At 39.5% G+C, this 18,918-nt stretch overlaps 1 protein-coding gene across 1 annotated transcript in view; it reads right to left on the minus strand.

Moving 5' to 3' along the window:
• Positions 1 to 18,918, minus strand: part of MAN1A2 (mannosidase alpha class 1A member 2) — a 162,649-nt gene that overhangs the window by 35,346 nt on the left and 108,385 nt on the right. Inside the window, exon 9 of the mRNA XM_009287096.2 lies at positions 1,785 to 1,900. Within this exon, the coding sequence (XP_009285371.1) occupies positions 1,785 to 1,900 (116 nt within the window). The remainder of the gene's footprint in view (positions 1 to 1,784; positions 1,901 to 18,918) is intronic.

The raw sequence follows: 18,918 nt of genomic DNA on the forward strand, positions 1-18,918 counted from the left end.
GGGCAGGGGGGTTGGACTAGATGACCTTTAGAGGTCCCTTCCAACCCAAACTATTCTATGATTCTATGGTTCTAAATGCTAAAAAAAAATTTGCAGATGACAGAAAAATTGATGGAACTATAGATAGTGATAAAGGAAGAGTCAGTCCTGTAAAATCATTCCAAACAGGTGACAAAATGGGTTTTGCCTGAACAATTGTGTTTTAATAGAGATAAGTATAAGATGCTAAAAAAAAATTTGCAGATGACAGAAAAATTGATGGAACTATAGATAGTGATAAAGGAAGAGTCAGTCCTGTAAAATCATTCCAAACAGGTGACAAAATGGGTTTTGCCTGAACAATTGTGTTTTAATAGAGATAAGTATAAGGTCACACATCAAGGAATCGGGAATGTAAATCACAGTAGTAGGAAAGCAGTAAATCAAAAAAACCTATAACCAACTTCAGAGTAAAACCAACTGGAAAGTGGATGACAGTGTGAGGCAAAGGTTAAGAGTGCAAACACAGCTCTTGGCTGGATGAAGAGGAGAGTACTGAGAAGAAATCAGGCAATGACATATTAGAAGAACCATTACATTCTTGTCTCCATACTGACGACACTGGAAAGTACTTCGAAAACAACTTAAGAAATAATTCAGAATGTGTTTTATATTGTGAGACTAAAGAAAAGAATGCATTTGTCCTTCAGGAGAGAATGCCTATTGTACCTTTGTTAGTAACCAGCTACATGATGCAGATAACACTTTAAAACAATGTAGGGAAGGAAAAAGTTCAAGTAGCTGAAAGCTATCAAATTCAGGTCAGGAACAAGACGTATTACAGCTTCAAAGCAATTTTGGACTAGAACTTTCAGTATATATCTTTTAAAATGTGAATTTTTAGAACTCCAAGAACGGGTGTTTTGCTTTAGGAGACTGACTGCACTAAAACTAAGCGTTAAAAGCTTGTGTTGAAAGAAACACAGCATGCACAGGGCATGGAACAAATTAGGCACCAAGCACATATCTGCACTTGGACAAGACTACATGATCCCTGCTGCTGATAGTACCACAGCTAACTTGACTAAAACTAGCTTAGTTACTCTCTACGTGTCTTAACTGTAGCATAGGCATGTTGGCATATATGGGCACAAGCAAGCCTGATGAAAGAAGATGCCTGTGTATGGGGAAACTAAGAAAGTAAAAGCTGGGCAGCATAAAGCTCAGAGCCACCACAAAAAAGCCCCCACCCCAAATCCCACTGAACCATCCTGCAGTACTGCCCCGCTTGGGCAAGCACTACTTGGTCTGTGAGACCATATCACAAAAGAACCATAGAGCAAGGAATAGGTATGAACTACATTTTACAAGATAAATATGGAGTATAGCATCTAAACGTTTTAGAAAATAATTTAAAGAATAAAACAATTCAGGACTTCAACTCCTAGAATGATTCTGAACACTGGAGAAAAGTGACTTGGTCGTTCTGCACACATCTTAAGGTTGTTAGATCTCTTTCTAATAAGCTATAGCTTGGGCTTTTACACTATACCATTTTGGACAAGCTGATTATTTTTAGCACAATAATCTGCATCAGATGTATTCCACAATAATACTTTTTAAACTACTCAGAGTGAAAGCTAGTATTATTCATCACTTGATTTCTTAAAACTTACATAATCAAAACAAGTCCTGTGTGGGGTTTTGTTTTTGGTTTGTTTTTTTTTTTTTTAAAGTATTAAAGACGGGTTACGGGTTCATCCTCCCCTATCTATTAAACAGAGCCCTCAATGAATTATAATCACCTCAATTGCATCGTCGTACATTTTCCTTGCCTCCGTGTCCATCTTGTCTGACATAAGCCAGGCTTTCAATAAATATTCATAAAAACTGTCTCCCAGCCCGCCCACGGATGTGTGATCTGTAGGAGGGAAAGAGGGAAAAAAAAAGTTGAAGTTGTTACATAATAGCACCTTAAATTTATTCAAAATATAAACTTATGTTTTTAAGGTCTACTGTTGTAGAATTATCAATATTTTAAGCCTGTTTAGCAGGACAAAGCTGCACTGCATCCCCTATCCCCTCCAAACTTACTTCATAGGCGTGGAAACCTGCTGTATGTGTTCACTATTTGTCATTCTGCACAGGCTACCCCTCATATAAAAAAAAAATGTAATTTAACCTCTGTTTTTACAGAACCTAATTGTTTTGCTGGTAGGGTTTAGGGGTTTTTAAATTTTTTTTTTATATATGTAAAAACAGTATATATAAAAAACCATAAGATCTCTGTATCTAGGATGCAACCAGGTCATGTGACTGGCTATGAACTGCCATGAACTACACAGAATCCAATCTTTCCAGGAGATTTTTATTTCCAACAAGGTAGTTACTTAACAGACTAATGAACTTCTCAAAGTAAATGTTATTTAAATTATTTCAGTCAAAAGGGAGGCAAATTGCCTTTGCACTGTACAACACAAGCCCTGCTCTGTTCCACCGTGCCTGAGCAGCCATGCAGAGCCATGCCATGTGCTACAGGGAAAGGCTGCTCAACTATTAGAATCCAACACCACATAAACTGGACCTCCTAACACGCAGATTTCTTTTTTGTCACTTTTTTTTTTTCCTTGCAGAGGTTGCCTTTCACAAGTAGAGTCATCACTATTCTGTGCTGACAGACCACATGAGAACTATCTATGTTTCTCTTTGGGTGAACTATCATACCTCCCCACAAAAAGCCTACTGATGGCCTGACTCAGTCTCAGAGCTCCTGTTCCAGCCACGGTAAGCACTCCCTCAGTACACCCTTCATTCAAAAAGCAGTATGCTCTATGAGATTTAATAAGTGACTCCAACCAGAACAGCACATAACCTTTTCTTTCCCAATGTTACAGCCCCCAAAACGCTGGCACCAGAACAGTCTTAGTCTGCTGAAGCTAGGCGAAAGAAATGTTTAAGACCAATTTTGTCACAATGCCAGAAATTCACTGCCCTAAGCATGGCTGTTACAGTCATGCAAGTTCCCTTTTACCGGGTGAAAAAAAGAAAAGATGCAATACTTCCTTTTCTAAAGTACCTCAAAAAAGTGGTATTATTCACAGTCTTTCTGGGATAAAGGTGTAAAAGAGAGGTTGGAACTCTCCTTCTGTTCCGTTTTCCTCCAAGCACCGTCCTGCCCCAGCACGTCTGCTTGTCTCTGAAGATGTGAGTAGGAGGTTAGAGCTGCTAGATGCTTCTATCCTAACTCTTCTAGCTGCCTCTTGACTCCTCTGCTACTTACCAATGGATTTCTAAACAAAGGAAGGAGCAAACAGAAAACCTGTAGCTTCCCCATTTGGTTTCAGGTTGTGAATTTCAAGCAAATTACTTCATGCCCTTCTCTTATATCTCAGCATCTCCTAGACAGCCTTTTCACACCCAGCTACTCAGTGATTTAACTACAAACAATGAGTTTTCATATGCTTTCTAGCTCTGAGCTGTAAGAGGGCATTCAGGTCACGAGTCACTTTCTTCCACAAATGCAAGGCTAGAAATCACTCCTTCAACGCACAATTACATTCTCAAGTAGACACAAGAACTAAGGGCCTGTTGTTTTCAGAAAAAAATAAACAAACCATCCCAAGACTTCAAAGTTACACCTCATGTCAGCACTACTCAAGGACTGTCTTCACAAGAGATAGGGTTTAAAACTACTTCTGTTAAGCTGCTGCCTCCTCCCCAGCTGAGCTCAGTCACTTGAGTCAGTGCTGCTCCTCTGCCAGATTTCTTTCATAGATGCACTCAGTGCCCAACCAGGACAGGGTTGCTGAACCCTCAGCAGGGTTCATCTTGTAGCAGCTCCAGCTGGGTTCGGGGCAGGAAAGAGCAGGAAGATGAGTGGAAAAGGTTTACTTCCTGAACAGAGAAATCCACATTCCAGATGAGTTTCCAAAGTCGATTATCAGAAACATGCCCCGTTTCACGTCTACCTCTTCAGGCAGTCATTTGAGAACTGTCTTTCTCTCCTGTCAGCAGCTCTTCTCCACCTCCACATTGCTTCTCATCTTAGATGAAAGTACAGGGAATGCAGGAACCAGTAGCATCGGGACACACAGGACTCGGAGCCATCCCCTAGACAGCCTTTTTTGCACCTTCTTCGTGCATTCAGAGAACAGAGCTGCAGAAGCCTCTCAGATACAGAACCTCCTCCCACTCAGCTAGCGAGAAGCAAACATGGTAAGGCTAAGGGCTTCTGAGGGCTTTGCAGCTCCCAGCAGCAGTGTTTTCTTTATTCCCATTTCGCATACCTCACTCCAAATCTCAACTGCTAGGAGTTTTCAAGGCTCCTCTCTCATTAAACAGTGGGCTCCTCCGCTCCCCAGCTGATGCCTTTCACAGTTGGACCAGAGGGTAGACCTGTCAGAACGGGCAAACTGATTCTGTTCCTTCTCTTCAGCAGCAGGAAAGGGACAGATGAAATATATTTGGTCGTCACACATGATAAGACATCACAGACAGACCTCTTTCACACAGAAGGGAAGCAGTATTTCAAGGGGGCTGACTGCACTGAGATACAGCTGTCTTTATTTCCCTGACACACACACCCCCCCCCCCCCCAATTCTGCAAAAAATAGCCAAAAGAGGGTGGAAGTGAAAAGGAGGCCACCGCAGCAGCTGAACTGAGGTTTAAGCACAGCAAGTCTTCCAATTTCTACAGCAGCATTAACTGCCCCCTGGCAAGATCTTCAGGTCTTCTGCTAGCATCAGAAGGTGTTGCTAAAGCAGAATTTTCTGCATTTTGTGTAAGGACTATAAGTAGAAATGACTGAAAATTAAAACACATTTTGTGACAGATTGCAGGACTTTGACAACTTGCTCTCACCTAGAGTGGAAATGCTAAAGAAATATTTTTCAAGATTCCTTAGCAAACGTATAGCTGGTGAAAACTGTAGATTTGGGTCATCACATCTCATTCTCTCCTATAAACAAAGCTCCCTACCCAAACCTATCATCAGAAGGTCCATGGTGGTTATCACTCATTCCTGCTATTTGAGCTACGGCTCAGATGGATTCAGATTTAACTCAGCTCAACTCAAAATGTTTTGCTCATAAAAACGTTTTGCACATAGAATATTTTGAAGTTTTTCAATCAGCCCTAAGATTGCACGTCAATCCAGAGTACTAAAGAGGAACAACTTGTGATTTGAATAACTGACTTTACAATAGTGTCTTGGCACTGGGTACTCTTCAGTAGACAGCTGTAAAGATATTATGTTTAAAATGTTTATAAGTATTTTGCAAATTTAAAAATGGATTTAAGTTTTCACATATTTGATCTACAAGAATTATTTGATAGCTCTATGTCATTTAAAGGTTTTTACTGTGAAGAAGTGTTTCACAGTAAAATCCTGAAGTAAAATTCTTTCCAGATTAAGACAAATATAGCAAAGAGAACAGAAGTATGAGGGCATATCAAATATGGCAGAAGCCACATATTCTGTTCAATGACATGTATACATTTTTAGAACTTTCATTCCTTCCAATCAAGACAAATTAAGATATTTTCTTCATTCCCCATTTTTTCAAATGTAGGCCCTGAAGACTGGGCAAACATAAAAGGATTCCAGTCAAAGATTCTTTGGGAAGTCTTATTTTAAACTAAAACACATAGCAGCTGCAGTTGCAAAGAATACCTTCGACTATTACAACCAAAAGCAATTAGAAAAAGCCCTGTATTTTTTCTGGTTTGTCACACACTTGAAAGCACATTGTGTGCAAACCTGTGCAGTCAGCCTGTTTGTAGGCTTCCTCTTGCCAGAAAGAGCCAAATAAAATCTTAATAGAAACACAATGATATTTACAGTTCATAGCAACATTTTTGCTCAGATACTTCAAAAGATTTACATTCTGTTAAATATTGGCATTTTTCTTCTTAATAAACAGCACGCAACTGAAAAAACCCCCAATCAATTTCATAGCAATATTTTAATGAGTTTTTAATTTATTGATAAAAGAAGATCTATATTTAGTCAAATATTGTGTCTCAGCTAATATTCCAAAAGTCACAACCACCTCTTTCCCACAGACTGAGTGGAGGACTTTCTTTTAAATTCTCACACCATCGTCATCTAATATTTCTAAAGCTAGTTTCACTCCAAACGACCTTATTCATATCAGCAATTCATTAGCTCACTGCTGAAACAGTCTCCTCTGATGAGAGCCAGGACAATTCTTTCGCAGCAAAGCACAGAAATACATGGCAGGTCAGAAAGGAGCGTACATGCTATCTAACTGAAATGACAATGAATCTCAGCTTGAGATAGGAGGCAGAGTCTGTGGCGCTCTGGTGATTTGTTCTCTGTAAGTGAAATTGGTTCTTTACAAATCTGGGGAGACAAACTTGTTTTTCCTCAGCTAGCTCTTCAGGGCGTAGGCAGCAGGGTTCCCCCTCCTCAATTACAGCTGACGCACTGTGACAGATCTGGCTGTTCTTCCACTCCAGGACTAATTGTTTGGGGATGGTAGTAGGTAATAGGGATACTAGGCATTCACATAGCTCATTCTCCTTTCTCGTACCCAGATCTACCTAATGGCTGTAAATAACTTCCTCCACAGCAAGCCAGTTTCTAAATGAACGGCAGTGGTTCCCAAGAATACCGTTATGGCATCAGACTGCAAGTTACAAACATGTGCCACTTCCTTTTGTTTACAGGGAAAGTTTGGTTCAGTGAGCAATAAAGTATTTTGCACAACTGAAAGCCCCCTAAAGATAACATTAATAACAAAACCTGCTCTAATGAAGGTCTACCTGCTCTCTAGAGCAAACTTAAGATGTGTAAATTATTTTTAAGCAGATGGATTTAAGTAGTTAACAGCAGCTTAATGAGGCAAATTAAAAACAGTTCATTATTTTCTAAGCCCTCTCTGCTTTGTGCCTTAATTGTTCAATTGTCATTTCTTGTCAATGAGCAGGAGTAAAGAAAGAAGCCAGGCATTGTTTTAAAAGCAGCACATCATGCCAGAACTGATGCTGCAGTCACAACACCTGAGGGTGAGGCTTGGTGTTACCCATGAGCAGATGGGTAGTGAGCCACTGCCCCTTCCTGACCCCAGGGCATGTCCTCCCATCCTTCCTTTGCATCCATAAAGTTTATGTGTCATTTACTGCACACGGAATGAAAAAGATGAAATAAAATGCTGAGCAGAGGTATGTTTAGCACGCACAGGCTGCCGTGCTGAAAAGCGGTGCGGTGAGATAGCACATTCTAGCAGTACCTAAGCACAAGCAGGACATGAAGATCAACTATGCCGACAGTATTTTTAATTCACAAATTTGGAACTATAACACTGATTTAATATTTTTAAGTACAGACAGCTAGAGAACAACCAAGCAAAGAATTAGAAATCTGGCAATATGTAAAAGAAACTCAAGTCTTAGAACTGGAATTGTTAGTTATGACTCTAAAGTAAAGGAAAACTGACTTAGACCTGCCTACAGTGCTATACCCAATAGACTGGAAACAGCAAGATGAACAAACTACTGATTCGTTTCAACTGAAAGAAGAGGAGTAGAGAGCTACTTTGCAACAAAAGAACAAAGTAGTTGTTTTTCCTTAAGCATCACAAACACTGTATCTTTGACAAAGTGCTATTGTAATATGTCAGGAAAGGAGTTCAAGAGTGGAAAAGATAAGTGACTGGGAGGGAGTAGTGAAGTGATTAAGCTAATATTAACTTTCATTAAGAAATCTACACACCCCATCACCATTAGTTGTTCTGGGTACCAACTGGCCTTACACTGCAGGAGCCCTCTTTCTCTGTGTAGGAAGTTTTTAAAGAATTGCTTTTCTGTTTGTCTTCAGAGTGGCTCTGATTAAATTTCAGTTCAATCTTTACTTCATGTAGTTGGGCTTAGTGCCCCTCAGCTGCTCTAAATAGGTGCAAGCTCATTTTTAATCCTTTAATCCAGAAAGCTGAGGTCCTGGAAATGGCAGCTGCTGCAATTCACAGTGGAAATTCAACCTAAGGTTGCCATAAGCCATAGTGGATGGCTTAGAAGTGCAAACACTTGTAAATTAACTGCAGCAGAGGCAGCCCTGATAAAAGGAGATGCAGGTGCAATTTTTAGTCAGCTATGAATCATTTATCACTAAGGAACATGTTACCAGCATGAGAATTTTTCTGAAAACGTGCAGGTTGTCACATAACAGAACTAATATTCAAAGAACAGTTAAGGTTGCAAAGCCAAGCATTTATAAGTTAGGAGACAGCTGAGCAGACATTGCTTCCCATTCTAGTGTCCGGTGCCACAACCGATTCAAGCAGCAAGAAAAACCTAGCTCGGCTCCTCCCAACCTGGGGATGCGTCAGCACACCTGCTCAGCACACACAACTCTAGAGAATGTAGCAGTGGAATTCGAAGTACTCCATATGGAGAAAGTAGATGTATTTTTCAAAGGCTTGGAAAAATATGGATGGGTTTCTCCTCAAGCAGTCCTGAAACAAGTAATTCCCACAGTATTTCATATCCAAAACATGATGGTTCTTGAGTTTCTTAACTGTACACTTAGAAAAAACAAACTTTAATCTGGGTAGAATCGCATTCCACCTCTAACTTCATTTAGAAATGGCTGAAGCCTTTTTGTCAAAGCTGTTTAAAAAAAACCCCAACGAAACAGCTTGAGGCAGACAGAATATTCCAGTTGGAAGAGTTGAAGTTTGGCAGCTACAAGAAACTGAAAACACAATCACTTAATGGAAAGTGTTGAGCAGTATTACCTGTAAGTAACACAATCACTTAATGAAAAGTGTTGAGCAGTCTGTAAGTTTCTTGTATAACAAAATTAAGCAAAATGACTTGACTTATGTATTACCTGTAAGTTTCTTGTATAACAAAATTAAGCAAAATGACTTCCTAGAACTGCAGTGATTATCAAAGATTAAAATTCTCAAACTTGCACAATTCAAGTGTGTGCAAAGACAATAGAAATAATTTGAAACAGACCAGCCAGTACAAGTAGCCCAACTAATACATATATTTAGGTAACTCATGTTGTTAGAACCAAAATGCATCTTCAAATTGAATGCAGTTTATGATTCTGTAATGTCAAAGGAATATCCTAATTTGATATCTTACAACAGGCTCTCCTTTCATGCTCAGGAATTCACAGCTGGAACAAATATTTTCCTTTTTGTATTCAAACTTACCTGAAACTTCAGAACATTCCAGCTATTATTTATAGTTCTGGAAAGATTTAGGTCATCTCTCAGAAGCCACGTTCACGAATTAAAGACCAATCAACTAAATACATCAAGTCCACGTGCAAAAACTGAAAACACATCAGACCTTTACATTGGTGCTTTTACTGAAAAGTAAAGTGGCCTTTTATCACCTGAAGTTGTCTTTTCCAGACTATTACCTCACAGAGTCACCCGAATGAAGCACACCTGCCTCTCTGCCAAGTTTGGAGCCAGTGTAAATCCCACCTGCGCTGGCAGCTTTAACTAAGCTGCTGAAATTTGCAGTGGATTGATGGGAAGTCAGGTACATGTTTACCTCTGATGACTTTTTTTAACCTGACAAGGTGGCTGTGAAAAAACAGCTAAGGGGTGGTAACACCTTCTGCTACAAGCAATACTGCTGTAGGTACGTGCCCACAACCCAAAGAGTCCCTTTTGAATAAGAGTTTCTACACAGGGAGATTGACAAGCTCTTAATGTCGCTACAACCTTTAGTTTACTCACCTTAGTCTTCCTATAAGATCTCAACTCTCCTCTTACAGATTAAAAATAAGAAAATGGGAGAGAAAACCTTTATTAGATTAAATCTAGCCCAACATCCGTCTATGGAAAATTAGCTGGCAAAACCACTGTCAACAACTTCACCCTCTCCCTTCAAGTTGTATCAAGACCATAGCAGTTTACATACAAATATATGTACGTGTCTATATATAACACATGAATGCTGACAGTCAAAAGAGAGTCAAAGAAGCAACGAAAGACACTCCCTGTTTTTGATTACAAAAATCATGTATTACACCACATGCAATACAAACGCAGGGTACTCTGCATGTTTCTTTCTCCTAGACTTGTGTTTATGTATCTCTTATTTTTCTTCTTATGACAGATGCCTGAAATTGCACACACAGCTAGCTGAAGTTTTGGTCACTCTGTAGGTGCTAGGAAATTGTGCTGATTGTAAGATTTAGCCCATGCTCTATGACTGAGACTGAGCTACCACACCCTACATTTGGGCTGCATTCATCACCATCCCTCTCTTATTTTTGGCCATGTAGGCCAAAAAGCGCTACAGTGTGATCTGCAATCAAAGATGAGTTATGTCTTCACATAGATCTCCAAAACAAGATGGTATTTTACCTTACTGCTACAGAACAGTCCAGCTCCCAATGGAATTCACAATAAAATGAACCTATCAGGAAGATACATTCAACGTCCACTGAACAAAACTATAGACCCTCTCCCCTCAACGTTGCCAAACTGGAATTGTTTCTCATGTGACCACCAGAAGGTGCATCTCCACACATATTTCAGAATATGAAGTCTCACACACTGAAGACAGAAAAGAAATGGACTATTATATGTCATCTGAAATCTACTCATGGTCTAAAGAACATCGATATAAACAGCTGGGTGCACAGCCTCCAACAAATAAGTGATATAGAAGGAATAAACTAAAAACAAGTAACTAATAGGGCCGTAACAAGTTTGTAATTGGACTTTGACAGGCTTCCCTTTGATAGGAAATGAAAGGTATCGTTCTTGACTTCAAGAACGGTTCAAAAATACAGTTTAGATATACAGAGACCCTAGTACAAAAATCAATTATTAAAGAAATAACAAGATTCCACAGGAGCTCAAACTTTAAAAACTCATAGAGCATGTGTCAAAGGATACCTTTTTAGTCCCCAATCATTTTAAGTTAGCTGTCTTCAAAGTCAACATTTTAAACTCTCAAGAATATCAGGTGGTACCCTAAGACATGCTGGACTCTGTTAATACAGATTAATTTACAGTCAGGAATATAAATGTTAAAGCTGTTGCTGGACAGATTTCAAATTCTAGACAATGATGCACTCCCCACTAAGATCATGCTCTAAAAGTACAGTTTGGTGATACAGCAAAATAAAATGTTCATCTCTTTCCACAGCAATGTATGCAAGCACTTTCAAAACCCAGTTACACCAAATCCAAATCCTATCTTTAGGAATTATTTATAGACACTGACTTTCAAATGCATAATTCATATGCATGTTTAACCTTCCAATAACACTAGAATCTTTAACACACTAAACAAAGCTTATATTTGTTTAGCTTTTTCAGCATCTTGTTCAACAGACCAGCAAAACATCTTAACCTTGGAGACTTATAAAAGCATATTCCCTGTAACACACAGCTCTGCTGTATTTCATTAAAAGAAAGTTTTAGCAGATTAACTTGCTCTTGGCTTTAATGAATAATCAAATTTGAATGCAGCCTTTTCTTGGAACACAGTTAATTACATTTGTACATGGTTGTAAAGCAAAAGGGCAAGGGGAATTCCCCATCAGAGATTACATAGATTATTTTATATTCAAAACACATGCATGTTCCTAAATACAGAACAAGACAGAATATTCTGGAGAGAAAAATTAAGGACATCCACCAAGATAGCAAAGTAAATTAAACAGCAGAGAACCACCCCCACCTCCTCATCTACAACTGATACATGCATGCCTACTGCTGGAAGTCTAGAAATCATGTTGTATTTTCATTTGTTCATAATGTACTCAACCGAAAGCAGATTTGAAACAAAAAACCCCACCACAATAAATGCCTGCATCAATCCCCAAACTAATGATCACATATCTCCAGTTCTATAACTGATGTTCCAACCACAAATCAAAAAAGAAATCTACTTGCTAAATCAAATAAACGTGCAAAGACAAAGTCAGGTTGGGAACTATTTCTACACCTATTTTTACAAGAAATAAAATTATTTTAATCTTGCACCATTTCTATTCAAGAGAGAAAATCTTTCCTTAAACCAAAGGAGAAAAAAAATCACCCAAGAATTAAAGCATTAGAAGCTATTACCCGCAAGTCCAAATTGAAGGTAATTATCTGAAAAGTTTTGTAAAATACTGTCTGGAAAATACAGGCCTGCTTGACACAATTCCCTTCACTTCCTTTTTGATTATGGATGTTTTGCCAGGACTTGACATTACATTTCACAATTTGATTTTTTCACGACTCTTGGCATTGCAGGTTTCTTAGTGTTGTCTATATCACGTAGGGGTATTAACAGATATAATTTAAGACGCTACTTCTGCTAAACAAGGCATCTAGTAAATAAACAAACAATGTAAGGGTGGGGGTGAGAAAATGCAAAGTACTTTGATAGTTAAAGGAGCATGCTAGCAGCTTCAGCTGGCAAAGACAGGAATTTTCCAACACTAGCATCCTTCTTACCACCCGTAACTAGACTATCAACCTGTTAATTTATGCTACAATTATATTTTTATCTGAAATATTTATCTGCAATATTTCTTTAATCTTTTGAAAGACCACTTCATTCTTCAGTATTATTCACCTCACCTTGCAATCTGCAGGGGTTTTAATCTCTCAGAGGTGGATGTAAAGACTAAGAGAAAGGGTTTCTTGCTTAATTTTAACAGTGAAAGTCCTGATAACAGGCATTCAAATAGTGATTTATTTATCAATCTCTGCAGCACCTTTGAAAGTTTGTGTTCAGGAGAGCTACTCTTCCTATATATTAGATAGAGTTCACGCTGCCAGGACAGTATCCTTCAGCTGACATGCTGATTATTCTCAGTATTAGCATTCTGATGCATGGGGATATGCAGAATGTGAGAGCACCTTCTTCATGAAGTTATCTGGGTAAGGACTATTCAGTATAAAAGAAATAACAAATGACAAGGAAATTGGTAAATTAAACACACAGACATTAATGAGCAGGTGGTAACAGACAATAACACAGACCAGAACTCTTCATCTACTGATTGATGGGCCATTAAAGGAACTACTCAGCCACAGCCTTGGAGAGCCAACCTTTGTCACTGATAAGAAGGGGGAAACATGATCGTCATGAGCATTATGAGGTATTTGAGGGGACTTACAGGACTATGCAAAACGTATTTATGGGACAGCAGAAAGGGTCTGTGGCTTTAGATAAAACTTACTATGGGCTATTTAGGGCCAAAGGGAGGGAAAGGGAAGGATCAGGGTGGATTGGGGAGGAACGAGCAAAGAAAAATGGAGAGAAGATGGATTAAAAGGGCCTGGTTGCATGTAAACAGGCTGCCGGCCAGCATGCTTGTCTGTCTGAGCCCTGCACCCTACCAGCACAGTCTGCCTTATCTTCTTATTAAATCCTTTATTTGTTGCATGTAATCCCACTCACTATCCTATGTGTGAGTGCTGCAAGGTGTAAACATCAGCAGCTGGAGAAGAGGCCATGGGTCACAGAGCCTGCAGGGCTAGGTGCCAGCACCTGGAGAGACTGGCTTGCAAGAGAAGTCTGGGTGCCAGTAACTGGAGGGACTGGGATGCATGTTGCAAGGTCAGAGTGCCAGCAACTGGAGAAAGGGGTCACAGGGACCGGTAGGTTCGAGTGGCAGCAGCTGAAGAAAAGACAGTGGGTCACAGGGCCCTAGGTCTGTGTGTCAGCAACTGGAAAGACCCACGTGTGTTTGTTCTTCCCAGTGAATTTAATCCCGAGTGTGTGGAATTCATTAGCAAACTTCAAGCTGGACGAGCTGGTGAGTAGGAGGAGACCTGCATCTGAAAAGACCCAAGCTCTGAGCCGATGGCTGCATAAGGGGTCCAAGGGTTCAAGCACGGGTGTGTATGTGTGCACCTCTCTAGGCTATGTCCTCAGCCTTGCTACTGGCCAAACCTGCAAACAGGAACAGCAGCAGCCACATCCATCAGACTGGGATGGAGACACCTGCACCTGGCTGGGCTTCAATAGCAGGGAAGGAGGAATCCCCAGGTCTTGGAGTTTGCTGGATGCGGTGGCTTTCTTAACGTCTTTAACAAAGTGCATTACAAACATTCAGATCAAATTTATTTTCAATTTTCCTTTAAATACTGACAAATAAATATAGACAGATGGTGCTATGTATTTGATACAATGTCACGTCACAAATGAAAATAGATAGGGTGTATTACTCATGGTTTGTCTATTACCTGCAAGAGTTTAAATGAAGCAGTTCAGTTAATTACACACCTCAGCCCAAGAGCATTAGACTAAAACCAGCTGTACAGGCAGGCATAAAAATTTAGGAATATTCACCCAATATTTGCACTGATTTAATGACAGTAATTTAAAATTGTTTTTATTGCTTTTCCTACATGTGAAAATTGCACCATTTTAACAGAAGTGTAAATCTAATCCAATTAAATTAAATCCACGGAAGCCTTCTCTAAATAGTATTTTAAAATTAAAAGTGCTTGGTTTGGTTTAATTTAAGCATTTACTGTTGAAAATGAAAGACCACCTGAAGAAACTGAAATATGCACATCCACAAAGGCATTTGCTTTGGTCTATTTAAAGGCTAGTCTATAGCACAAACAACTGGGAAACAGAGTATAGAAATTGCTCCCATTCAGCCACCTTGGCTGTGCCTCTACTTACTCTGTAGTAACAGACGCAGGGAACTGCAAGAAAGTGAGAACATCACCTAAAGGTGCTAAAGGCAGTGTGTGTAACAAGGCAGGCTAAATACCTGTGTGAATCTTCTTATTTGTCTTTAGAGGATAGTAACCACTTTGTACATGAAAGACAGCATTTAAATTTAGTGCATTAAATACACAAACGTGGACCAATATTACATTGTTGGTGAGTCCTTGTAAGTGTGCTGACAGAGTACCCCTCATTGGGCTTTTTAACTTAGCCCACTTGCAAATCTGACTAAAAGGGCTTGTTTTCAGTAAGGAGACATGAACAAACCACTGTAGAATAGATTGCAGTCTGAATGTTCATCACATTAGCATTCAGCAATGGTAATTTCAGTATCTGCTATTACATTCCTAATAGCAACACTCAGCTCGCGCGCCGTAAATTCACATACTAGCTTACTTTACAGCAACTTGTTAATGTGCTCACATATCACTAAGGTGTAATAAACGCAGAAGGCTAACATAGAATAGACATCTCTGGTTATTTTCTTGCATATGGAAGCCATATATAGTCTAAACCCCAATTTTAGTTAAACTGACACAACTTTCTTACGTAACCAACCCAGGTAACTCCACAGGTAGCCCAACTGCAGGAAGTGAAATGTGAAGCCAGAGCGATTTGAATTCCCCTTCAGTAACATTAATACTTGCAAGAGATGTTGGAACCAGATGAAATGCAATACTTTGTTCTTGGTATTAAAAAGCAGAAAGGAAGAATGCCCAATTTACAGAAATGTGCAAACACGAGTGGCATGTCCTGACTCGGCAATAACATGCAGATTGGCATTTTCTTTGTTCATAGAATCATAGAATCGAGGTTGGAAAAGACCTCTAAGATCATCGAGTCCAACCGTCAACCCAACACCACCATGCCCACTAAACCATGTCCCTAAGCGCCTCATCTACACGTCTTTTAAATACCTCCAGGGATGGTGACTCTACCACTTCCCTGGGCAGCCTGTTCCAATGTTTCACCACTCTTTCAGTAAAGAAATTTTTCCTTACATCCAATCTAAACCTCCCCTGCCGCAACTTGAGGCCATTTCCTCTCGTCCTATCGCTAGTTACTTGGGAGAAGAGACCGACACCCACCTCGCTGCAACCTCCTTTCAGGTAGTTGTAGAGAGCAATGAGGTCTCCCCTCAGCCTCCTTTTCTGCAGGCTAAACAACCCCAGTTCCCTCAGCCGCTCCTCATAAGACTTGTTCTCCAGACCCCTCACCAGCCTCGTTGCCCTTCTCTGGACACGCTCCAGCACCTCGATGTCCTTCTTGTAGTGAGGGGTTATTGCTGTTCTAGTTGGTATTGTCATCTAACCTGTTTGCAAATGCAAACTAGAATTCAATTTTCTCAACATATTTTCATTTTTTAAAGAAATCATTTTTCTTCAGTACAAATTAATTTCTATAATTCTGAAATCTCTTACTTTTAATCAAAATTCTAGTCATTATATCTGCTTAGCAGGCTTCTCTAGAAAGCGCTGTCACTGTTTTTGAAAATAATCTAAATTCAAAGTTCTGATGCTTACATCAAACTAACCACTCACCAAGTAAAATGAAAAGCTAACAAAGTTAACTGTAGGTTAACGTGAGAGGTTAGAATATGCTTCTTGCCAGCTATTTTCCTTTCAGTCTTACAGAAACTGAAACCCCAAGGCAGAAGTATTGTAAATCACTTCTTCCTACTGGACCATCACCTTAGTCCGTAAGCAAAAATTGAATTTGTCAACAATCCTGTGGGCATTATAGCTCTGCCTTCTAGCAAAAGCCCCAGTGAGCTGACAAATCCTGAGCTGAACCCATTAAAAAGCTGTCTGTCATGCCACTCATGCTGTAATAATACCTGCACATTACAAGCTTAAACACAAATATTTAGCCTACACATGACATCATTTTCCTCCTCCTGGGTATAACAAACTCCCTGCCTGCTACACAGCAGTAAGGGTCCAGTCATGTACAGCTGTATTACGAAGTATTTCCACTGGAAAGCCTGGAGATTTAGCAGTGACCAGTAAGCCATTCACCTGGCAGTTTTTAGGATTGGGTTTTATGGCATTCAAATGGAAACAAATGATGGGATGGAACGGTAGTCCCTGTGCAGCCCTGCCTGCTGCGGCTCCCAACCCTGGCTGCTGCTGCTTCACGAGGCAGGCAGAGAAAAAAAAAAAAAGAAGGTAATCTGTCACCAGAACCTTTCTTCAAGTCCTACGTAAAATGCATTAAAGCACCTGGAAATTTATATTCATAAAAATGTAAACATTACAAAGACATAGCTATAGATTAGATTTATGTCACACTATATGACTCTACTCATCTCTCCAAGTTGTTAAGAACCTGGAAGCCATGGTCACGTCCTTCTTGATGAAACCATAATTACTAATTGACTGCTAAGTTACTTTACTGATTATACCTTCTGAGGTATTTGTAACAGAAACATTGACTGGTTTGAATGAAAACGCATGTCTTTGTAAGCACCAGCAGAACAATGAGCGAAAAGGACGGTCTGTATGTCACAGGGCACTGTCTCCAGAACATCATTCCCCAGCAGTTAAATTGCAGAACATGCTGTTTATATCGAGATCAAAAGGCCTGCACTCTGATAAATCAAACCACAGCAGAAATGACTCATCAGACCCTGCATCCTAACATCAGAAGGATGGCGACAAGGTTGCAGCACATTACATACCCCATTCCCCTTCCCCTAACCCAAGAAGAGAACAGACCACATAACATGTATTTTAAGCATACTTTTAAATGAGGAAGAACAGACAAGACACAGCAACGTGGTCTAAGATCTATGAAGGCTAAAGACAAATATTCTCAGGCATAGAAAAAACCCATAACAATTGCTGATCCCTAAAAGGCCTGAAAGATCTGTCCAAAAACTAGCTCATCATTGTCATTCAAGAACCCTAGATATGTGAAGAGGACTGGATAGCAGTGTCCCTTTTTCTTTGAGTCCAGACAACTTGGACATGTCTTGGTACCTGTGAGTATGAGTGAATCAAACTTCTGAGAAAATGAGAGTACGTAAAAATCAGCTGGCTTAATGACCCTGTAAACAAACAAGTATCACCTTCCCCTTCCATAAGACCTAGCACTGAATTTTATTACTCTAATTTCCTAACACCAGCAGCTGAGACATAAGCTTCATATTTATAAATTATATCCAGTTCATATAAAGTTCTGATGGACAACATGACATTTAGATTCTGCAAAATCTGAGATTCAAAAGAAGAAAGGCCATACGCTGTGAGACCTTACATGTGTTAAGAAGTTACCTACATGGCGGCATAAATCACTGCACACATCTCTGGAGCAAAGAGGAAAAAGTAAGGAAAGATTTCTCAATGGGGTATTTCAAAGGCACATTAGTTGCTCACACTAACATTTAATACTTGAGATTGCAAGTCAAATAAAGTAGATGCAATCCTTGTGGGTTTTTTTGGTTAAAAACACAAAATGAGGATGTGCGTAGGCTCCTTGTTCAAATACCTCTGAGAAGGTATGAAAATACTGTATCAAGTATCAAGGTAGAAGGTATCAAGAATTTTCCACAAAATTCTTGTTGCAAACAGAGACACATCCAGCTTACAGTCCTATGGGGCCACACCAAAGCCACAGAAAATGTTTGGAGACTTCTCTTTTCTTCCACAAATCTGTCTTGCAATAGAAATTGTCTTTAAGTATTAAAGTTTACCTATCAGCCTGTTAGAACAAAATCAAACAGAAAAACAACACAGAAGTGTATCTTTTTTCTGCTATTCAAATCATATAATTTTTTTCCTTTAAAAAATAAATTAAAATGTAAAGACAAAACATAACTGCTGAGAAAACTTGACCTAAATGGATTCTTCCGTTATATATTTTGTTTAATACTCTCTGGATAATCAACTGGTAGTAATAACATTAATAAAAATATCAGTGATGTGCACAGAGCAGCCAGACTAATTACTTTGAATAAAGGTACCCACCACCAGAATATACCCGCTGCTAGAATGACGGGTATAGAAATAGAAAATAAACCCACCACTAGAATGATAGAATCACAGAATCATTAAGGTTGGAGATCATCAACCAACCGTCAACCAAACACCACCATGCCCACTGAACCATGTCCCTAAGTGCCTCATCTACACATCTTTTATATCCCGAGGGAGGGGGACTCAACCCCTCCCCTGGGCAGCCTGTTCCAATGTTTCACCACTCTTTTTGTAAAGAAAATTTTTTCCTCATGTCCAATCTAAACCTCCCCTGGCGCA

Source organism: Aptenodytes forsteri, unplaced genomic scaffold, assembly GCF_000699145.1.
Source record: "Aptenodytes forsteri isolate BGI_AS27 unplaced genomic scaffold, ASM69914v1 Scaffold216, whole genome shotgun sequence".
Taxonomy (NCBI): Eukaryota; Metazoa; Chordata; class Aves; order Sphenisciformes; family Spheniscidae; genus Aptenodytes; species Aptenodytes forsteri.